General features: G+C 40.7%; 1 protein-coding gene across 1 annotated transcript in view; it reads right to left on the bottom strand.

Moving 5' to 3' along the window:
* The window catches only part of LOC117384735 (cadherin-12-like), a 69,823-nt gene that overhangs the window by 19,740 nt on the left and 25,667 nt on the right, over window positions 1–24,416 (bottom strand). Inside the window, exons 3-8 of the mRNA XM_055228242.1 lie at window positions 24,152–24,321; window positions 22,017–22,136; window positions 20,314–20,481; window positions 19,156–19,337; window positions 3,273–3,526; window positions 511–647 (exon numbers count right to left, since the gene is read on the bottom strand). Coding sequence (XP_055084217.1) covers window positions 511–647; window positions 3,273–3,526; window positions 19,156–19,337; window positions 20,314–20,481; window positions 22,017–22,136; window positions 24,152–24,321 — 1,031 coding nt within the window. The remainder of the gene's footprint in view (window positions 1–510; window positions 648–3,272; window positions 3,527–19,155; window positions 19,338–20,313; window positions 20,482–22,016; window positions 22,137–24,151; window positions 24,322–24,416) is intronic.

Below are 24,416 nucleotides of genomic sequence, written 5' to 3'. Positions count from 1 at the left end.
ATCTTAATCTGCTCTGATTGGGCGTAGTGGCAGAACTGCTCCAAAAATAATGAAGCAACGTTCAAACAAGCACCAACCAGCTTTACAGGCAATCTCTGTGCTCTCCCAACTGAGGCCATGTGCTTCTCCAAAACTGGATTAGCTGTATTTGATTAGACCCAGGTATGCAGCATCGGAGGGGGGTGAGGGGTGGTGAGGGTGGCCCGGGCAGAGTGGCATGTCATGGGTGTAAATCCTGGCAGCGGGTGGCATTTAGCACGGCATAGAGGATTAAAAGGGATCTAAACACAAACTGAGCTGCCTTAAGCTAACTAATGACTCTGACAAGCTTACGGCCATTCACACCGACTTTACAGGTACAGTATACGTAGGGCCACTTTTCTGTCTGACCCGATCACCATGAACTGAAAACAGGAGTAAAAACGCGTTTAAACTGTCATAAATCCTTGGCCGCACTTTGTCCACTTTACCCCGGGCTCACAGTGTGGGCGTGTTCTACAATATACTCACTGACTTTGGTGGCCCTCACAGTCAGGTTGTGCTGGGCAGTGCTCTCTCGGTCCAGGAGCTCGTTGGTGGAGATGGTTCCTTCCACGTTATCGATGTCGAAGCAGCTGTCGGACTCCGTCTTCCACTCCAGAGAGTACCTGCAACCCCGTCGTGTAAGTGCAGTAAGTAATCACGAGGAGATTTGGTCATTTCTAAACATTAATGATGAACCTGGCTCTTTTTAAAGCCCATGTACCAATTTCTTTTAGTATTTGAGTGAAATTTGTCTTGCCCCAGTACAGATAAATATTGTATAAGCAGCTCTTAAGAACAAAATACTGTAGTAATCAAGAAGAGTGTGGTTAGCATATGCCAGTTCCTGTTAGGTTGGCCGTGACAGCCAAACTTCGCTCTGGTCTCTGAGAGTTATGAAAAGCACTTATAAACTCAATGCGGTGAATAATTAGGATATACTTGAAGCGCATGAAGTAAGTGAGGAATAATTGTGGAAGAATGGTGACTTTAATGGAGAGGTCTAAAGCCAATCTGTCACTAAAAGCACTAATTTTGCATTGCGAATATCCTAATTATTCACTGAAATTAGTTTATAAGTATCTTTCACAACTCTTGGACAATAATACACTTGATAATTAGATACAGACAACACACTCCTGAGCTGCTTATACAATGCACCTGTACTATGTGTGTGCTTGGGCGCACTTTTTCATTCATTTCTTTTTATTTCCATGATTATTTACATTGTAGATTCTCACCGAAGCCATCAAAACTCAAAATAACTCCACACTTATTTCAGATTTTTTAAAATAGCGTTTATCCTTCGCTCTGATCACTGCATTGCATTTTGCGTCTCTTGGCGTTTCTTGACCCTGACATGGCACAACTGTGAAGTGAAAACCATTTTATGTGAATTCATCAAGACGCACTTCACTTTCACTTTTTTCCTTTGCTACACACTGTAATCCCATGCATATTACATCATATATTTGAGGTTTTCTGTATATAAAATGGAGAAAGTTGTAAACCTAAAGGAAAAATACACTGAAAAACATGATGAAGAAGATGAGTCCAAACTTTTGACTGGTAGTGTATGTATTTGAATAGCTATCGCCCATGAGATATAACGTTCCTTTGTATTCAGACACACTTCTGTTTGTCATATTAATACTGACTTGTGTTCAGTGCAAATGAAAACCTACTTTGCATGTAGTTATTCATTGGAAAAGGAACAGCTGATGTGCAGTACCCGAGAATGAAAGTACATATGACAGGTTTTCATGTTTTTCTAATTCCGACTTGGTTTGATGGGATATTACCTGTGGTCAATATTTACCATAGTTTTACATCAGTTGTCAGTTTGTGATGCGGAGTTGAAAATTACAGGAACTAGCTCTGCATTCTCAAGTGGAATCTCTCGTCAGTTTACACAATTTTATCAAAATGCAGGGGCCATTTTCTTTAGGAACTTACAAAGACTTAAAATGAACAAGTTCTTTTGACAGCAAACCTTAATTTAAGAAAATAAAGGAGTTGTTATATGTGTTTTATTAGGAAAAATAACTATTGTGTACATTTGACAAGTTTTGGTCATTGTTTACAGTATAGTTGCTTGTTATTATGAGTAAATATTAGGCTCTAAGCTCCATGTGTGGTACAGTCACAGAAGTTTAAACTGGTTAGCTTTGGTCGTACGACGGGTCTAAGTTTTGATCTTTGTCCCGATCTCACTATTAGACCTACAACCCACGATTTTCAGCCAAGACTCAAGATTCTCCCCACGATCAGAAATCAGAAATCTTCCATTGCTGGCAGCCAAAATCATGCAGTGGACTCCCGATTTTAAGCACGACACTTCACCCACCTCTCTTAGTATAAGTGGTATGTGATTGTGGGTATTGGTCTGATGGTGCAGATTGGCAGCCTCGTTTCTAGTCAGTCTACCCCAGGTCAACTGTGGCTTGAGAAGTACTTTACCAACACCGAGAATGTAATGAATGAATAATGATTTAGCGCTTTGAGAGACTTGGACTAAACCACGAGGTCACAGTAATTACTATATCGACTTATTGTGCAGTATATGCTAGATGAACAATGTTTTTCCAGGCTCAATATTTATCACGTGTATTTTTTTTTTTTTTTTTTTTTTTTTTTTTTTTTTTGCGCTAGTGGGGAAATTGTTCTTTTTTTATGTAGTACAAGGTCTACATGATATATGAGTTGTAGATGGTCCAATAATAAGATACTGCAACTAACTACTTTAGTGTTTCATTGTACATTTACATATTGTTCACCACATTATGTTTCATATGATTGACTTAGAAAAGGGTTTACTATAATTATCCTGTTTTAAGCCTATTGAAAGTGGTATCAGTGTATCTCAATATTATCATTTATCGTGATATTTCAGAATCAATATATATCGCACTTTAAAATGTTTTATCGTGAGAAGCTAGTTTGACGTTTTAAGGCATTATCATTATATTTTAAAGGTCCTATGTTATGGTAAATTGACTCTTTTATAGTTTTAGCCATGTTTTAGTGCTGTTACCTCCGCAAAAACATACCTGGAGTTGAGTTTTGTTTCATTCTCACATGCTTAAGTAGCACGTTATTATTAGTCTGTGTGTCTCCAAAGCTCAAAATGCTCCGTTCCAACTTGTGATGTCATGAAGTGGTAGTTTTCAATTTAAGAGCTACCTTTTAGTTCAGTACAAATGGGCAATTCCAGGGCTGGTAATACGGGGTCTGTAACCGCATCCTCTCACCTGACGGCACTGCTGCTCGCGTCCAGGTCGTACGCGGTCACAGACCCGATGACGGTACCGGGGGGCGTGTCCTCGAACGTGTCCATGTAGTAGTGCGGTTTGGTGAAGACGGGCGGCTCGTCCACGTCCAGCACCGTCACCTTTACCGTGGCCGAGTCCTGGAACGGGCCCACGTGCAGGAAGCGAGGGTCCAAGTGAGCGTTGGTCGCATCCACTTTGAACATGTACGACTTCTTGGACTCGTAGTCAAGAGTCTGGGAAAACAAACACATAAAGAGGGTTGTATTAATTCACTTCACTGTACATTATGCAGAATTGTGAGTTTTAAACCAAGTTAGAATGTTGTTATCTCCTCAAAAACATACCTAGAGTTGTGTTTTGTTTCATTCACAGACGTCTGAGTAACCCTGCATTATTAGTCTATCTACTTCTCCTATGCTCAAAATGCTCTGTTCCACCTTGTGATGTCATGAAGTGGTAGTTTTCAAGTTAACAGCTACGTTTTAGCTCTAATTCAGTAGAAATCGTCAGTTCCAGGGCTGAAATTATCCAAACGATTCACAGTGGAGCACTTCCTGTATTACCACATAACATCACAAGTCAGAGCAAATATGCAGGATGTCAGCGGACTTGTTTCTTTTATGAAGTCATTAAAGATGAATATTGTGATTTAAAATGTGCAAATTATACCATAATGATCCACGGGTGTCATAAATTATAACTATAAAGCCGACACAAGCGCCGTATATCATCTTTAAACCCATGTCTTTGGCCCTTTTCATTATTTTCTTTCATTCTCTCATAATCCACACCTCTCCACACTCTTCAGTTTAATTAAGTTCTCCTGTACAGTTTACGTCCCTCTACGCATAACCCCCGCCTTTGTTCCCTGGCAACCTCGTCGGCATTTAGATACGAAACCCGCTGGCATGGGGACTTCAAAGGTTACCGGATTTGCTTATATTGACGCGTGATCCTGCTGCTAACGCCACTAGAACTGATTGATTGCGTCGGAGAAGAGGCGGGACTCCGGTTGCTTCCATGTTTCAGGGGTAGAGAAGGCGGACAGGAGAGGGACGCTTTGATATGGAAATGCGCGGGCTAGCTGTAGCGTACCCGTTAGCATTTCCATATCAAACTACATTCCCGGAGTGTGAGCGTTGAGCGGTGAAGTGTGGACAATGACAGGGTTTGCTCCGGTACTGTTGAAGACTTTTGACAGAAGTACGACAGGTGATGTGGTTTTAATGACAATGCTGTGACCAAATATTGAACTAAGCGCAAATAAAATCATGGGGAGAATAGGTAACACTGGTGGAGTTAAGGGACTGCATCAAACAGCTCACAAAGTGTTAAGGAAAATGGATTTTTGTGAACTTTTAGCCAAGTTGTAATGCTGTTACCTTCCCAAATACAGACCTGGAGTTGTGCTTTGTTTCATTTGCACGTGTTTGAGTAATCCTGCATCATTACACTGTCTACATCTACAAAGCTCAAAATGTTCCATTCCACCTTGTGATGTCATACAGTGGTAGTTTGGAAATTAACGTCTACTTTTTACCTTTCATTCAGTAGCGATTTGCAATTCCAGGGCTGAAATTATCCAAATGATTCTAGCGACGGTGTGTGGAGTTCAAAAACACAGTTGAGCACTTTCTGTATTACCACATGATGACATCACAAGGTGGAGCAGAGTGTTTTTTTTTTTGTTTGTGAGAAGAACAGACAATCAAAAATGTGCAGGGTTGTGTATTAAACATGTGTGAATGAAACAAAACGCAACTTAATCCGTATGTTGAGGTGTTCTACACATGTACCACATCAACACTGGGACTATAACTACACTGGGACTCAATCTGGATCTAAACTTCCACCAGAACAGGACTAGAACAGGACTAGAACAGGACTAGAACAGGACTAGAACAGGACCAAACTAAGTCTACATCAAGACTAAACTGGACTCGAAGTAGAACTCAAACAAAGACTAGTGTAAACTGTGAGTTATTCGCTGTTTTGAATTTATAAGCTCAAAAAACCTCCCAAAAAACTAACCTATTTCAAGACTCTAGCATGCTAACAGCGCACAAACCTCCTCAAACTTCCTCATTATCGGACAATAAACTGCTTTGTAATTCAATGCAGACAGTACACAGTGGTGTCAATTTGACCCTAAAACCTGCTTTTACAATATATCTGCACTGGGCAAGACACATTTTACCTTATTACATGAAATTGCGTAGCACCTTTTTAATATCATTGCTTTTCGTGTTATGTGTTAGGCAAATACACAGGCTGGTATGGAGAAAATATATGAGTTTTAAATCCAAACAGTTTAATATGGAGCTCAGGTTGTCTTGAAGTTCTTGGAGACTTCAGCAAGGAGCAGTAACAGAATTGGCACAATCATGAAACCGCAAAGACTACAATTATTTACATCAAGTATTTCCTCTTTGTCAACTTCCGGTCTTGTTTGTCACTATTGGCCAATCACAGCACGCTTTGTCTCTCAACCAATCAACTCTTCAGTCGTACCACAGCAGCAGAACACTTAGCCTCCTCAGCCTCTCCACCCACTACAGTGACTCTTTTCAAATCATTCCTGGTTGAACTATTATTACCAAACATGGCAAACAACTAAACAAAGGCTATAATGATTTTTTTGATACTAAAAAACAGATGTGATACTCACTACGGATTCCGATACCACGGTGATAATAAAAAAACACTCTTTATTTAGACAATAGAATGGGATTTTTAACATTAAATGGTAGTACTTTCTTTTATATTCCCATGTGGCCTTATATCTGTGTAACCCCTCAGTCAATACTAGTTTTAGTGTCAATTCGTCTCTGATTTTCAATACTTTTGACAATCCTAGATGACAATATGTAGGTCTGTGTAGGTGCAGATGAGAAGGAGCCCACACTGTGACCACTTTCTCTGTGGTGATGTGAAATCCTTTGCTGTTTGTTCCCACAGTTGTGTCAATGAGTCCTATTGACATCACAAAGGCCCTGATGATGGAGTGGGCTGGGTCAGTACCAGAGAGCGAGGGGGCGGAGGGCTTACATGGCTTTGAAAGTATTGAGTATTTTCACTGGAAATAGCTGTAACATGTGGTCCTACATACTGGTGTAAAAACGTAAAGGTCCTGTGTCCACTTTTTTCCACCTGTTTGAGCAAAATGTGTCTTGCCCCAGTACAGATAAGTAGCTCTTGAGGTCAAAATAAGTCTGTATCTGCGTCTAATTAGAAAGCGTTTTACTGGCCAATAATCAGGACTTTGATGATAAAACTCTGCACAGGTCTCTGAGAGTTGTGAAAAGCACTTACAAACTCATCGTGGAAGCATAAGTTAAGTGATGAATAACTTTAGACCACTGCAAACTGTTTAAAATGACTTTGCTCTGTTTTTCAAGTTTAAAAGACAGTGAAAATCATGTACAGCGCATTTAACTAATTATTTCGAAATATCACAACCTGAGCTGTCATTAACTGTCTCATCTGTCATATAACGAGCACACATCGTCATATGGAGAGCCCCGTTGGGTTTATTTCAATCTGGTTTTAGTTGTTGTAGTTGTAATCTGGCAACCCAAAAGGAGGAGTTCATTCGCTTGCTTTCTGACTGGATACGTGGCTTGAGAACTAAAACACAAAATTAAAAAAAATGAGATAATGATTCAGTAAAATAAGTCAATATTTAAATTTGAACAACTTCAGATCTGAGGATAGTTAAAGTTGCAATATGTAACTGTCTAAAAATATATGAAAAAGGTGTTATCACAATGACTAGTCGGTGTAATCCCTCACTCATACAGGAGTGGTCCAGGGGAGAAAGTTTCAAACTGATATTTTTAAATTGAAAATGACTTCTGGATGGCAGCCAAAATACAAAAAAAATATTTAAAAAAACAACCAAAGAAAAACCATCAAAACCTCCTCCGACCTTATCTGATTCCTGTCACTCTCTCGCCCCTCTTACTTCTTACTGCTTCACTTAAAATCACTTTCCATCCATCTTCTGCTCCAGGACAAGCTCTGTCTGCCGAACCTGCCTGACTCCACCTGCAGGAGGGTCATTAACTTCCTGATGGACCAGAGTCGGCACGTACGGCTGGGGAATAATGTCAGACACTGGGACTATCTACACAGGATCTCCACAGGGCTGTGTACTTCCCCCTGCGGAGGAAGAAGTCTGAGCAGGGACTCCCAGACTTCTTTCTCCGCACACACACTTCCTCCAGCTCCTCCAGGGGAAATCTTGAGGTGTTCCCAGGCCGGCCAAGAGACATGGTCCCTCCAGTGTGTCCTGAGTCATCCCTCGTCAAGGTAGGACGTGCCCGGAGCACTTTCCCAATGGTCAGCCCTCAAGTGTATGTCACCCATCCTCCCACACGCGAGATGCACGCTATGTTGTGATAATGCTCTGAAGGGGCAATGTCTTAGCGTAGAGAGCAAAGGGAGGTGGGACTCACAGAGCATCAAAACACAAAAGTGAAATTCATAAAACATGTCAATGCATCGTTTTTGGCGAACATAAATAATAAAAGGTAACATGCTGATTTAAATATGTCATGTGTTAGCTGTTAAAACCTCATAGAAGTAAAACACCCTCTTTGAACAGAATGTGTGCGGACATTGGTTGGATTGTGGTGTTGAGTGAAAGCTTCAGAGCAGCAAAGGAATTGATCTCATGTAAAAAGCAGAGTTCAAACCCTTTTTCAGATCAATGCTTTTCTCAGGGCATTCCTGGGGCTAGTACAGAGACTGTGGGTTAAACCAGGGCACATGAGGAATCTGAATAGCAACAAGAAGAGAGAGAGAGGAGGGAGGGAGAGAGGAGGGAGAGAGGAGGGAGAGAGGAAGGAGAGAGGAGGGAGAAAGGAAGGAGAGAGGAGGGAGAGAGGAAGGAGAGAGGAGGGAGGGAGAGAGGAGGGAGAGCATAGCCACAGACCCTTTCATTTTGAAGAGGCAGTATTGTTGTTGTATGGGGTACTGTATCTGCAAACACATTGCAAATTTAGATCACCATGTTACCTTCTATTGTTTGAAAACAATTTATTAAAATATGTCACTATTTTCACTTTTGTTTTTGGATGTTCTCCATACTAAGTCACATCGCAACAGGTTGTAGTGTACAGTTTTGAATCCTGCTTTTGTATATTTATGGAGAATTGTTGTGCAAGAGCATGGGTGACATAGGTTTGTGGGCTGAGCCTTGGACAGAATCGTACTACTGACCATAAGGAGGGTTCGAATAGAGGCCTGAGGAGATCGCTAAATTACTTAAACATGCATGGATGACATTTAAAACCTCTTCAGGCACATTTCTGATGAGAGAACAATGTTATAACATGGTATACAACCCCAAAAAAGTCAATTTTACACAATACTTCCGCTTTAACATAAAAATGACCAATGTGTGTCATCAGATATGAAATGAGCAAGACGATAGAAAGGTGCACTATGTAACTTTTCTGTTGGAGAGTCAGCCTGCCACCTGCTTCGATGAGATTATTCCACAGTTTGGCAATAAACTTATCTTTATGAAGACAAGCAATAAAAAAACACCTGTAGTTGAATATAAGCGAGCTGGATGAGTTTACTGCGGAACATTCGGCAAAAACATCTCCATGGAGACAGTGTTGACACCAGATGCTCAATGTTTGTGCAAAAGATCCACTGAGCCAAAACTGAAAGAGTAAATGTTAAAATGGCATCGTTAGCCTACATTAGCATACATTAGCAATTAGCGTTTTCTCTGACACTCGCCGCTTTTCTCTGATTGGTTATTTTGCATTATTTACTTTTTGTAACATTATAAAATTGGGGATAATCAGAAAAATCAAGCATCTTTAATTGGAGAATAGATAAATGATTGTGCACACACTGCAAACAAGAGGAATACTGCAGAAAAAAGGCAATAAAAATCATTCAATTTATTCATAAAAACACAATTTTATGAATTTTACTGAAAAGTGTACAAAAAAGTGACCGAATATTGTTTGTTGAAAGGTGGGCGGGGGTGGAGGCCATCTAGCGGTGGAAAAAAAAATAAAAGAAAATACAAAACTTACAGATGGTAGCTTTAAACCACAAATATAGACTGATGAAAAAATAATCAAATAGAGGTCATATTTTGTTTTTTGTCTACTCTAAGCTACCATAGTTTCCATTTTGTTCCTGACATGTATAAAATAAATATAAATAAATATAGTATAAAGTAAATAATATAATAGTCAAAATGTATTTCTTACAAGCTCAGTCCTCAATTAAGCTTTATATTTGCCGGAAATGTTCAAATCTACAAATAAATTCACAAACTACAAAGCCAAAATTGTAAACAAAGCATTACTAAAAGCTTGCTAGACACACCTTTATATTTTTCTCTAAACTTCACAATACATTTTCTTGTTTTATGTTGCACAAATTGTCTTTTTAGTACAAACGAGTCAGATTTTCCTTCACGTTTAGAGCCGAGCGGAGTAAAAACATCAAAAATCCCACCCGTTTCAGCACCTCGGACAGCTCTCCCGCATAACTTCCCCACCTCACTCGTTTTATCCGCACAAAATAAAAAAGTCTCCTGCCATTTTCTGAAGAATTTGTAAGATTTGTCAGTGATCTCTGCACGTGCCAAGATCCAAAACTCAAAGCCAAATATTGACTGAAAATTGTTCTGCTGTAACCCTGAATATGAAAACAACACAAATCGATACAGACATGTGAAATATTACATTTTCATGAAACAAAATCTTTTCTGCTCGTCTGATCTCTGCGCGGCCTTGTCGATATTGACCGGACCTTGTTTAAGCTTGCAGATGGTAGGATTTGCTGCTAGCTCGGTTTAGCATTGACTTAAACAGATAATTATGTATTGCCTAAAAAAAAAAGATTAACTCTATTACTTGCATAATTCTGACAGTGATGGAAGAAGTACTCCATTTTGTTAAGTAAGTAGAAGTACAGATACTGGTGGAAAAAAAAAAAAAAAAAAGCAAAAGGAAAAGTATCACATGAATCTACATAAGTAAAAATATTAAAGTGCCCGTTTAAAAAAATGTACTTAAAGAGTATTTTGCGCATATTTTGAGATTCAAACAAAGCACCAAATTTAGGGATTTTCATTAAGATTTTGGGTGAATTTTGTGCAACAGAAATAACTGAATCAATATTTTTTCCTAGCTGTTTTGAAGTAGATACAAAAATAAATAATAATAAAATAAAATAAAATAAAATAAAATAAAATAAAATAACAACAACAACAACAACACAGCCTTTTCAGCAGATTCCAAATTATCTTTAAAAATACTTCTACTTTTCAGTCCAGTTCAAAATATAGTGGAGCAGAAAGTACTGACACCTGCTCTCAAATATAGTTAAGTAAAAGTAAAAAGCATCCACTGTAAAATGTACTCACTTAAACTACAGGTACTTAACATTTATACATAAGTACAACACTTTACTACTTTTACTGTGTTACGTTTCATCACTGAATTCTTAGCAAAACAATGTCCACAAAGTAAGTAATGATTCATGTGTATTTGAAGAATTCATAATGGTACACTGGTCCAGAGTCTACCACGTGCTTATCTCCATGCCTGAAATGTTCTGCAGCAGGGTATTTAACGTATCTTTCTGCAGTTATTAAATTTGAGGTGTTTTATTGAAAAAAAGCCTGTCTCCATGGAGTTGTTATTGTTTAGATCTATATTTTTGAATAGTTAAACGCCTGCAATTATATATATATATATATATATATATATATATATATATATATATATATATATATATATATATATATATATATATATATATATATATATATATATATGCAAGATAGATGAGTAACAGTGATTATCTCGGTTGGCAATTCTCACGATTATATAAAATGTCCCACAAACGATTATTATTGTCAACCCTTTTTGTCCCCAAACCTGCCGTAACTACCCACTTCTGGAATGCTTCACCACCTTTGTTTACTCTGGTTTCTCCTTGTATTAATTGTGAATAAAGCAGCTGTACGAGCATTATAAACAAAATCAATATTTGATTTGGATTTTGAATGTGCTCTTTGATGACACCGCAGAGTAAAGACTTCCTCGCACACAGCACCTGGAAGCATAAAACTTTGAAGTGGCTATACTCTCTGTACCTTTGCATACATTTGAGCGAATCCGCGATAAAAGCAGCACGATTCTCATTCCTCTCTTTCCTTTTTCCCTTTTAAACTCCTCCGTAGACTCCCTTTGAACAAAGTGTGAGCGCAGGTAGAGCATGAAGTCAGCAGATACATGGAAGGAGAATGAGGCTACTGTGTGTAACTCATAGTCTATTGTGTCTGTGCTGCTCAAAATGACATGTTTGGTACTTATTTTTGGTGGGAAGTGTCATGTTTACAGCGCTCACATATATATCTTCTGTATTTGTTTCATTTTAAAGGAAGAATACGTTGCATGTGCTCTCCTACTGGTGTTCAAAAGGCGCTACAAACACAACTGAATCTGGGTTGCCAGTGTTTTAACCTGCAGATAGAAGACACATACAAGTTTTTCTCATTCTCAGTAATGGACAGGCCTCATGTGAAAGCTCAGAACCTTCAGAATTCACTCCCTGATTAATGATTAACTGATTAACCAACTGGATTTCAGTACCAAAATGAAAGACTCATGTGAGGCTCATTCTGCTCTCTGAAGGATGATCGTCGAGAACCTAAACACCAAATTTTAACCTGAATAACTTGGCCCTAGGTTATGGCACACATTCCCGCACCCGTAGGCAAATTTATCCTCTGCGTTTGACCCATCTTTTCATGCTGCTAGCACGATTTGTCAGGAGCGGTGTTGTGCCTGGGGGTGCTCATCTTCAGATCACACGCCAGGCTTTTTGTCCAATGTTTTTGTAATAAATCATCAAATACAATTGTTACCAGTAAACGCTAGATTTGATTCGAGTATGTTTACCTCATATCTAAGGTCACATCTGGAACTCGGCTCCAAATTGCATTTTTAATTTGCTCATTATGCGTTAAGTCTTTGTTCATGCTTTGTAAGTTAATTAAAAGGCCCGTATTATGCTATTTTCTGATCTCTGTTATAATGTTTCCTCGTCAAAAACATATCTAGAGATGTGTTTTGTTTCATTCGCACATGTTTAACACACAAACCCTGCGTATTTCGGGTTCTTCTCTCAAACAAACTCACTCTGTTCCACCTTGTGATGTCATGTGGTGATACAGGAAGTGGTCAACGGCATTATAACATGACTAAATCTCACAAGAATCAATGTTGTGTAATATAGGACCTTCAAGTCACACACTGGTCATTTTTACATTTATTAACTTATCATCACGTTCATATATTTTGAGCCATGTCCTCACATTGTCTTGAGGGGGCACTGTGATTGTGAACCTTTTATGAAACCTTAAATCAGCCCGAGTGGTTGTGTTGTCTAAATGTATGTTCTAATTTGGACTGGAGAGGTCCGGCTGAAGTGTTATTGTTCCACAGAGACCCAGTGGAGATGGCACAACCAAATACAAGTGAAAATCTACTGCACTATAAATGTCTTCAGAACAGTCACTCTTCTCTTAATGTGAGACCTGGCGATTCGTTGCACTCTCTCCTTCTCTTCTCCTTCTTTCCCGTCTGCTCTCCTATGTCCTCTCTCATCTCTCTTCTCTCCCCTATCCTCACCAGTCTTCTCTCTCCCCTCTCCATTTTTCTCTCCCGTCCTCCTCTCCTCTCTGTGCTTCAGTGTCTGCGTACACTGATGTATGAATGTGTGTGTGAATGGGTGAGTGGTTCCTTGTTGTAAAGCGCTTTGAGTGCCTTGAAGGTGGAAAAGCGCTATAGAAAAATGTGACCATTTACCATTCTCTCCTGCCATTTACCATTTACCTCTCTTCCCTTTCCTCTCTCATCTCTCCTCTCCTCCCCTTTCTGCTGTCCTCTCCTCTCTCCTGTCTTATCTCCCCTCACCTCTTTCCTCAACCTCTATCATCTCTTGTCTCTCCTGTCTCCTCTCCTCTCTCCTCATCTCTCCTCTCTGCTCTTCTCCCTCCTCTCCTTCCCTTTCCACTGTCCTCTCCTCTCTCCCGTCTTATCTCCCCTCACCCCTTTCCTCAACCTCGATCCTTTCCCCTCTCTTGTCTCTCCTGTCTCCTCTCCTTCCCTCTCTCCTCTTTCCCCTTATCTCTCCCCTCCTCCTCTCTCCTCTTCTCTTTCCTCTCCTCCCCTTTCTTCCCTTTCCTCTCTTATCTCTCCTATCTCCTTTCCTCCCCTTTCTCCTGTCTTATCTCTCCTCACCCCTTTCCTCAACCTCTCTCCTCTCCTCATCTCTCGTCTCCTCTCCACGTTTCCCTCTCTTTTCATCCTCCTCTCCTCTCTGTTCTTCTCTACTGTCTCCTCTCCTTCCCTCTCCTCTTTCCCCTTACCTCTCCCCTCCCCGTGGTCTCTCTTGTCTCTCCTCTTCTCTCTCCCCTCCTCTTCTCTTTTCTCTCCTCTCTCCTCCCCTCTCTTCCCTTTCCTCTCTTATCTCCCCTATCTCCTCTCCTCCCCTCTCTCCTGTCTTATCTCCCCTCACCCCTTTCCTCAACCTCTCTCCTCTCCTCTCTCTCATCTCTCCTCTTCTCCCTTGTTCCTCCCCTCTCTTCTCTCCTGTCTCCTGTCCTCTCTCCTCTCGTCTTCTCTCTCATTCCTCCCCTCTCTTCTCTCCTCCCTCGTCTAAATATCTGCAGAAAACAGTCCCTCTTCTCTTAATGTGCAGCCGGGCCATTCGAGGCACAGTTACAGCACAGGAGAAAAACTACTATGTCTGTTAGTGTCGTATAATCCTCTCTCAAGTGCATTATGGGGTATTTGGAGTTGCTGCGTTCACAAAGATAGGGGAGTGCTGGTCAAATTTTGTAGTCTAGTTTTCTCATTTTTGTGGGTGATTCAGAAAACCACTAACGCATTACTATTTTATTTTTCCTCTGCAAAACACCTAAAATTGAATGCAGATAGATAAGTTTAATGTGATATATGCTGAGGAGTGTTCCAGGTAAAGTGAGAACATCTCCTTATCTCTCCTGTCTCACCTTTTCTCTACCCTTCTCCTCTCTCTCTTCTCTCCTCCCCTCTCTCCTCTCTCTCTTTTCTCATCTCTTCTCTCCTGTCTCACCTTTTCTCTACCCTTCTCCTCTCTCTCTTCTCTCCTCCCCTCTCTCTTTTCTCATCTCTTCTCTCCTGTCTCACCTTTTCTCTACCCTCCACTATCATCTCTCTTCCTCTCTCTCCTTTCTCCTTCTCTAATCTCCTCTCTTCTCTCCTGTTTTCTACACCCTCTTCTCTCTCGTCTCTCTTCTCCCTCTGTCCTCTCCTCTCACCTCTTCTTTCCTCTCTGTCACCTCTCTCTTCTCTCCTATCTCTTCTCTTATCTCCTGCCTTTCCTCTCTCATCTCTCCTCTCCTGTTTTCTCTCCCCTCTTCCTCTCTCATCTCTCTTCTCTCCTCCCACCTCTCCTCTCTCTCTTCTCTCCTGTCTCTTCTTTTATCTCCTCCCTTTCCTCTCTTTTCTCCTCTCCTGCTTTCTCTCCCCTCCTCCTCTTGTATCTCTCCCTTCCACCTCTCTCATCTCTGTCCTCTTCTCTCTCCTTTCTTCTCTCCTGTCTCTTCTCCTCTCTTCTTTCCTCTCTTTCCTTCCCTCTCCCCTCTCTCTTTTCTCTCCTCTCCTCTCATGTTTTCTCTCCCCTCCTCCTCTCATCTCTCCTCCTCTCTGTCCTCTCATCTTCTCTCTCCTCTCTAATCTCATCTCTTCTCCACCAATCCTGTTTTCTATACTGTCTTCCTCTCTCCTCTCTTGTCCCTCTATCCTCTCTTCTCTAATCTATTCTTTCCTCTCTCCTGTCTCTCACCCCCTCTCTCTTCTCCCCTGTCTCTTCTCTTATCTCTTCCCTCTCCTGTCTCCTCTCCTCTCCTGTTTTCTCTCCCCGCCTTCTCTCTTATCTCTCCCCTCCACCTCTTCTCTTTTCTTTCTTCTCTCTCCTCATATCTCTCCTCTCTCTTCTCTCCTGCCTCACCTTTTTCTCTCCCCTCCTCCTCTGTCCTCTCTCTACTTTCTCCTGTCTCAAATTTTCTCTCCCCTCCTCCTCTATCATCTCTCCTCCACTCTCTCGTTTCTCCTCTCATCTTCTCTCTCCCATCTAATCTCCTCTCTTCTCTCCTCTCCTGTTTTCTATACATTCTTCCTCTCTCATCTATCCTCTCTTCTCCCTCTGTCCTTTACTCTCTCTTCTCTTCTCTCATCTCTTCTTTCCTCTCTCCTCTCTCTCACCCCAGTCTTTCTTCTCTCTCTTCTTCCCTGTCTCTTCTCTTATCTCCTCCCTTTCCTCTCTTCTCTCCTCTCCTGTTTTCTTTCTCCTCCTCCTCTCTCATCTCTCCCCCTCTCTCTTCTCTTTTTTCTTCTCTCTTGTCTCTTCTCCTCTCTTCTTTCCTCTCTCCTCTCTTCTTTTCTCTCTCTCCTGCCCTCTCTCCTCTTTCTTTTCTCTCTCCTGTCTCTTCTCCTCTCTTCTTTCTTTCTCTCTCTCCTCTCCTCTCTCTTTTCTCTCTCCTGTCTCTTCTCCTCTCTTCTTTCTTTCTCTCTCTCCTCTCTCTTTTCTTCTCTCCTGTTTCTTCTCTTCTCTTCTTTCCTCTCTCTCCTCCCCTCTCTCCTCTCCTCTCTCTTTTCTTCTCTCCTGTCTCCTCTCCTCTCTCCTTATTAACTCCTCAGATACTTATTAATTATTACCCAATTTTCATCATAATTAAGTTACAAATATCTTTAATCTTTTTGCATGTATCGGGTTAAATCTCTGCACAAATGTCACTGTTCAAACCAAGTCCAAACTGAGCCAGCAGGTTTGTTCTGTAATGACTCAGCCGTGCAGAGTGATTTTAATTTAGTTTCATGAAAATAAAATAAAACACTGAAGTTGTCTGTAATTTAATTTGACAAATATGTAGGAATGATTACTATTTATTTATCTCCATGGAGACAAGCAGGTCAGTTACAGGTCAGAGTCCTGTACTACGAAGCTGGATTAGAGAGTCACGCTGGTTTAGCAGAACTATGAAGCTGGGTCACTTTCTACCATGGGCAAATCTCCATGGCAACAACTCAGTTAACTCAGAACTTGCTCCAGACCAGCTTAAGTTCCCCAAAAAGATAAGAAGACGACGCTTTGATCAATCAGACACAAGAATCCAGCTGTGAGATGAGAGCGTGGTCACGGAGAGAGAGATGAGAGATGAGGAAATTGAATTTTATTCTATTATTTATTTAATTTTTTCAATGTGCACAGTTTTATAAAGAGGAATAACACTTAAAGACCCATTGTGGTTGTTTACGCAGTTACGATCTATGACACCTGTGGATCATTATGTTATAGTTTGGACATTTTAAATCGCAATGTTCATCTAAAACAACTTCATAAAAGATACAAAGCATATCACACTTAGCAGCGTTTTTTTTTTTTTTTTTTTTTTGTTGTTTTTTTTCCATTTATATCAAAATTAATAATTGACACTGCCGAATCTTACACGTATCATCGGTTTTGAAAGTAAAATTGGAGAACGAGGTAAGTGCAGTCTTGAAAATAACTGATTAAAGATTGCTCAAATATGCAGGAATCACTCCAAATATAACCTTGAGAATGTAAATGGTGAAGGAAACATCTATTACATGGTTAAAGCACTCAGTGTATGCATGTTTTCAATCATACTGCAGTACTATACTAAATACACATCGTCATAATTCGTGAAGATTTAAAAACTAAAACTAATGTGATCACGGATGTAATTGTCTGCATCTTTACGCAGCTTCAAACAGACATGAGTGCTGTTCGTGTTTCTGTGACCTTTTCTATCACTCTGATTGGTCGTTTGGCCCTAACCCCACCCCCTTTTGTGTTAACGTGCACCGCTTCATTCACAAAATCCGGGGTTGAATTGTGAACCCGCATCATAGTACACCTTATCCAGAGATGTACTTTCTGGGTTAGTCTGTCCTGGATCATAGTACTTCACAGTACAGGTCACGTAAAAGTAGTTGGATAAACACATGATATACAAGTTTAATGCCATTCTGTGCAACATTGTAAAGCCACATCTCTATGGAAACAAGCAGCTGGCGTACCCTCCCATAGGAAAATTCACATAGCGCACTTTAAATCAAGCCCAGCGCAATAATCAAGTTTTATATCATATCACAGCCTACAAAACAATTTTATCCGTTAACTGTACAAGCTAGTTTGAATGCGAGCGCTGTCCATGGTGCTTAATAACCTCTAATGCTTCTTAGCTAGTTTTATGGCCCAAAAATAGTTTTCAGGAGACAAAAAACTACAACTTATGCACAAATGAACCAAAACTGTCCCATTAAACCCAACATTATTCATCATGAGTGCTCCCTCTGGCCATAATCTTGTCTTTTATTCTAGCATCAAGCCCCACTACCCTCCTCTCTCTCCTCTACAAAGATCCTCTATTGTCAGGGGAGACCTACGGCTGACTCGGCACACTGCATTATCCGCTGTAATGGCCCGGTTCAATGAAAGGTTAAGAGGCGGGATTGTTTTGGAGCAAGGCCAGGAGATGTATTCCTCACACGGAGACTAGGGCTGACAGCACCCCCCGAGATATGCATGCGGTTCAGAGAAGGCTACGGCTTATAAAAAGTGTGAGTTATAAGATGACAAAAGCGCTGGCAGAGATAAAGTGAAAAACAATATGAGGGTGGGAAAAAAGTTTGGTCCTGGACGACATTTTAGCATTTTTATTTATTTTTTTTTTTTTTGTGTTCTAGGAGTTGTTTTGAAGTGAGTTTTCAAAGGTGATTCGGGGACAGGAGTGTACCCGTTGCTTTAAAGTGAGACTGAAACCTAAATCAACGTCTTTTTGTTTTGTTTTTGTCGCTGTACAGAAAGGTCTGGAGTGTTGAATGTAGCGGAAAAATCAATTTGTGAAGTGTGAAGTAACCTCTACGCTACGGCTTACACGGGTCATAATGAACGCTCTAAGCTTCCTGTTTAGGTCTTTTTGCTTACACAATAAAGTTTAAGTGGTGCCAGCTGTGAAGAACACTGCATGCTGGGTAATAAAACTCCAAGATCCAAGCGTATGTGCAGGGCAGGAGTCGAACCCGCACCTTGGAGCTCAAGCCCAGTGTCTTTCCAGCTCCGCCATCAGCACAAGGAGAATGCATTTGAGGTATTAATAAAGCAGCAGATTACCTTCGCTAACCCGCTAGCCGCCACGTTCTATGTAGGAAGTGAGCATGGGTGCGCTTCCGTCTCCGTCGACTCTGACTCCAATTCACTTTCTATTGAAAAACTGTCACCTCTCTCTGTAACTGCTGCGGTCCCACTTGTCAGTTTGGTCTTAAAATGTTTGTTTTAACCCGTGCTGCATCAACCTGGTATTTTTATTTGGCTATTTTGTTCGAAAATTAAGTTATGAAAATGAACAGACCAATGAGGTGCCTTCTTTCCCTGAGGTCACTACCGCTAGCGTTAGCAACAGGTTTGATTGATGGCGTTGCTAAACCAGCGATCCGACTGAGAAGGGCCATTATCTTCAATAGTTTTGGTCCGGATTTGCTCTTTGGTTGCTATGATACTCGCGGTTAGATTTCCAAATATCAAACTTGGCTCCAAATTTGGCGCTATAACTGTTAGCCTCGATGAGCTTCATTTAGTTGGGTGACATCGCACTCACTTAGGCTGCTTCTTTATACAATCTAGGCTGTGTTTCAAAAAAAAAAAAAATATATATATAAGAGTTCTTTGTGTGAAAGGTAATAAGAAGCAAAAATACAACAGCTCAAAGTGACAGTCGCTCAATAATACAACCTATGTCCTGTACCTTCTTGAGCAGCACCACTCCGTCCTGTCCCGTGGAGCTGATGTCAAACATGTCCCCCTCGTCTCCCGGAACGATGGCATACTCCACCACCGCGTTGTCCCCCATATCTGCATCATGAGCACGGATATGGCCCACGGATGAGCCAGAGGGGGCGCTCTCCGGGACGCGCAAGTGGAAGATACCTGCAACAATCAAAGGAACGACGGGATGAACAAGAAATGGCAAAAACTGTTTCAATTATTCATTTTTTAAGAAATCGTATAGGGGTAGTTTTATTGCAACATACGGCAGTCTTACCCACTAAAAGAAAGTTTTAGCTATAAAAAAGACAATCACCAGCACGACCAGCTGATATGTAGGACCGATTTTGATTATTTTAAATGATGTAATTTAAATTTACGACAAACTCCCCCAGAGCCCTTTTTTTTTTAACCACATACCTATTAGAGAGCCGCTTTGTCACATTTTGTGCAGCTATTGCTTCATATTAAAGTGTTAATATAAAACTAGGTCTGCATTTAACACCTAAGTGCACATAAATCCTGTTGTCAGGTTTCTGCACTGGCTCCTGTGGCTCAGAGAATAGACTTTAAAGCAGCTCTGCATGGACCAGCACCAAAGTACATCTCTGACATGTTAGTGCCATATGAACCATCTCACACTCTGAGGACTTCAGGAACCGGCCTCCTGCTGGTGCCCAGAGTCAGGACTAAACATGGAGAATCAGCGTTTCACATGAGTTTTATGCAGCTAAAACCTGACTGACATTATTCTGCACTCTTCTTTAATGTTAATTTTATGATGATTATTTGTGATTATTTATGTTTTGATTTGTTTGTTTTGTGATTGTCATGTCTTTCTTATTCTTTAAAGTACTAACTTGCCTTACATTGCCATTTTTTTAGGCAGCAGACTGACCAAAAAAATGAAAAAATAAAAAATACAAAAAACATTGAGGCTAAAAAGGCCAAATATCAGTAGTTCATTGTTTACCTGTTGAGCACCAGCTTAAAGAGTAGTAATGTGCCCCCTAGTGCTCACTATGCAACTGCACATGTTAATTTCAGCACTTTGTACATACACCGCTCTGTGTTCCTGTTATTTGCTCCTTGGGGACAAATAAAGTTATTTATATTGAATTTCGTTGACAGAACTCACTCTTGGCGAATCGCGGCGGGTTGTCATTGACGTCGCTCAGGGTGATGTTGACCGTGGTCGTGGAGGCCAGCCCCCCGAGCTGACCCCCCATGTCTTTGGCCTGCAGCAGAACCTGGTACTCCGCCTTCACCTCACGGTCCATGTTAGCCAGGGCAGTCCGGATCACTCCTGAAAAAATAAGGATGGAAAAATGATGTTTAATACAAATAATTTATCTGTGATTAACGTCTGTGTAATCCCTCAGTCGTCAAGATCTGAGCCATAGTAAAAGCCAAAGTTAAATCTGTGAACTGGACAAAAACTGGACAAAAACTGGACAAAAACTGGACAAAAACTGAACAAAATACTGGACAACAACTGGACAAAAACTGGACAAAAACTGGACAAAATACTGGACAAAAACTGAACAAAAACTGGACAAAACTGGACAAAAACTGTTCAACTGGATCTGTGACTAACATTATTGGAAAACTATTAGCATTCTGGTTATATTTCCTATAGTGATCGCTAGAAAGCACCCATTAAGGGCCTGAACGATTATGCAAAAAAAAATTTAAAAAAATGACTCGGGCACAGTTCAAGGGACCTAGCTAACAAACAGAAACAATCAATCTGACCAGAACTGAAGAAGCGACTTGGACCAGCAGCAAAACGTCTTCACTTTAAAAACTTTTAGTCCAGTTGACAGAATTGGATTTTTCTTTTACTATAAAAACAAAACTAATTCTGTTTAAATGTTTGCAGAGGTCCAAAGTTATTCCAAAGCTTATAAGCACTTTTCACAACTTTCAGAGACCAGAGTGGAGTTTTGACCTGACTGTAAAGAAAGTGAATTGTTGCTTACACAATATATCTCTACTGGGGTTTAAAAGGACTCTCTCTGATCTGAATCGTCACTACATAAACCCCAGCGCCTGCAGACAATCATGACTCAGTGCTAATGCAGCCCTTTGCAGCTCAGGGAGTGAATTCTGGAGGTTTTCACATGAGGCCTGTCCATAAACTGAGAATAAGAAAAACCTTCACTGTGTAACCTGGACTTAAACCATTTTACCTTGAAGAATACATTAGTGCCTTCTCAGTCTTACAGAGTGAACTCGCCTTGAACCTGCTGTACTTCCTCACACTAAATTTCGGACTTGTCATCTCACATCAAAGTCATAGCTCGTGTGCGCTGCCAGAGCTTCACAAATCATTTCATGGAGGATATTAACATTCTGGAGAGATTTTTTTTTTAATAAATGGTATTTCTCGAAGTAGTTTTCAGACACTATACTTTCCTCCTACTTCAGGAATATATTGTACAGGGTAACGGTAGTCTTACTTGGGGAAAAGTTTTGGTTTCTCTTCCCACTGTGAGTAAGTTTCTTCAGATATGTTTGAGATTTCGTAATTTTTGTGTATATCTTCAGAAAATACCAGATTTTGTGCATTATTTGATGTTTTATCTGTCCAATTACACTAACTTTAAACTGAAATTCAGATGTTACACCCAGACATTTAATTTTACAGTTACTTAAAGTGTTTACTTACCCCAAATACTTTTCAGTTCTTACTTGTGTCATACTACTACTTACTACTTAAGTAATACTATTCTTACTTACAATTTCTATTGACTTTATCCATCACTGTTGAAGATTGGGTCAAATATTCCTGTGTATAATTCCGTATACCTAACCCTACCCGAGTGTGGGCATCCTCACCGGTCTTGGGGTCCACAGAGAAGTAGGGCTGACCCTGCAAGATGCTGTAGACGATACGAGCGCTGCTGCCGTACGTGGGGTCGTCTGCGTCTGTGGCCGTTACCTGGGTTACGTATGTGCCTATAGAGAGAGAAAGGAGTACCACATTAAAATGCGTATGACAGGTTTTCATATTTTTTCTAATTATTAAAAGAAAAAAAGCTTGAGAAGAAAAGTACAAAATACAGGAAGTATTTTCTTAAGGTTTTCTTAAGGTTTCTCCTGTTATCGTTAGCAACAGGTTTGATTGACAGTGTTGCTAAGCGCCCGCTCCCCATTAAACCAGCAGCGCAGTGCATTTTACAGACGTTAAAACTAATCCAGTGTGATCAGGGCTTTAGTGAAATGAGTAGTCTGACTTCCCCACTGCAGTTTAAAAGGCATTTGATGGGTTTTCGTTGCGTTCGTGCTTCACCTGGTTTGCAACCCTTTTAGTCCTGATGTAGACTTTGTTTGATCCTGGTTTAGGACTGATCTGGGCAGGGTTTAGCTCCGGGTTTAGTCCCAGTTTTTAATTTGTGCGTACGGTGTCACCAAACAAAACTTTTACTTTGTTTGTTGACATCATATGTGAAATAATAACTATAGAAAACTAATGGTCAACAGAAGGACTGCCCAGTGTATCGTTATCCCTGCTTCTCTTTGGGAGGATTACCTGTGAATCATATGGAGCACTGTTTACTAGCAGGCTAATCCGCCCCACACCTCAGATGAACAAACATGGACGGGTCAGCGTGGGGGTGGAGGAAGGGTCAGTGTGAGGGTGGAGGAGCGGGTCTGCTAAGTGCCCCCTGTGCTCTGGTATTTAACAGACAGATGGTCAGGAACAGGTGGTCGAAGCGAGCACACGAGCAATACTTGTGCAGCACTATTGTGAAAATGCAATCAAATGTCCAATACTGTTTCCATGGAGATCTTACTGCTCTGCTTGAAATGTTCCAAAGAATGTACGTGGCATTGATTTCACCACATGTGTTTGTATGTCTCAAAAATACCTTGCAAAACATACTCTGTAACAATGCATAGTCTTGACACTCCACAAATTTAAAGAGACAGTAGATGTTAATTTTACAATAGCTTTTTCCAGCTAAAATGGCCAAAATGAGGCTTTTCTGGACTACTGTTATGCATTTTTTGCTGGTGTTAAAATGTACTTCATCATTTACAGCATGTCTAAAACTTTACAGAACTGTAACTCGAAAACAGAAAAGCATCTCATCAATTTCAGCTTTACCTTGAAATGTTTGCATGGCCTAGCTCTCTTCAACCTCACTGACCTGGTCCACCCTCACACCCCCTCACACATTCTCAGGTCAGCAGATTAGCTGCAGATTGCCGTCCGCAAGACTAAACATGAGCTTCATGGGGGCTGTGCGTTTTCCTCCCCATGGCTATGGAACTAGTTGTCATTAGACATAAGACAGGCTCTGCCTGTTTTTAAATCATTCCTACACACCTATACACCTTTTTGCTCTGGCTTTTAACAGATGAGATGAGGATTTTTTGTTGTTAATCAACTTGATTGTCTTAACTGTATTCTATGTTTTTGTTGTTGTATTGTGACTTTAATTGTCTTTGTCTATTCAATATTTGTGTAGAGCACTTTGGACAGTGGTAGTTTTTAAACTGCTTTATAAATAAAGGTGGTATGGCAATGTCGATTTTTTTTCTTAATTACAACAACATTGGACATGACGGCTAAGTTGTTAATGTTAGAATTTGGTGTTTTATTTTTTCTTAACACGATTGACCAATCAGAAAGCAGAATGAGCATCACGAGTGTCCTTTAGTTTGCCAGTTTCAATGCTGAAATCCAGTTAGTTTAAACCTAAAAGGACTCTCTCTGATCTGAATGGTCACTACCTGAACCCCAGCACCTGCAGACAATCCTTAGTGCGAGTGCAGCCAATCATCAGGGCTAGTGCAGCCTTTCCAGCTCAATGAGTGAATTCTGGAGGTTCTGAACTTTCACATGAGATCTGTCCATATACTGAGAATGAGAAAAATGTGTACGTGTCCTCTGTCTGCAGGTTAACGCACTGGCAACACAGTTTCAGTTATGGTCTTGGGGACACTAGTATATCTCTATGTCTTACCTGTAGGGGACATCTCGGGGACACTGGCAGTGTAGGGCCCCTCTGTAAAACGCGGTTCATTGTCGTTGATGTCTTGGACTTTGATGATGAACTCTGATTCGGGCTCCAAGGGTACGCCGGTGTGGATGTCCACGGCCTGGGCCTTCAGAGTGTAGAAGGAGCGCTCCTCCCTGTCACAGTTCAGACACAGGAGAGTAGGAAAGAAAAGGAGTTTTTAAAAAAAAACAATTATCAGTAGATGCCCCCCTGCTCCCTTCATCTGGCT

Source organism: Periophthalmus magnuspinnatus, chromosome 17 (assembly GCF_009829125.3).
Source record: "Periophthalmus magnuspinnatus isolate fPerMag1 chromosome 17, fPerMag1.2.pri, whole genome shotgun sequence".
Lineage (NCBI taxonomy): Eukaryota > Metazoa > Chordata > Actinopteri > Gobiiformes > Gobiidae > Periophthalmus > Periophthalmus magnuspinnatus.
This window is presented reverse-complemented; position numbering and strand designations above follow the sequence as displayed.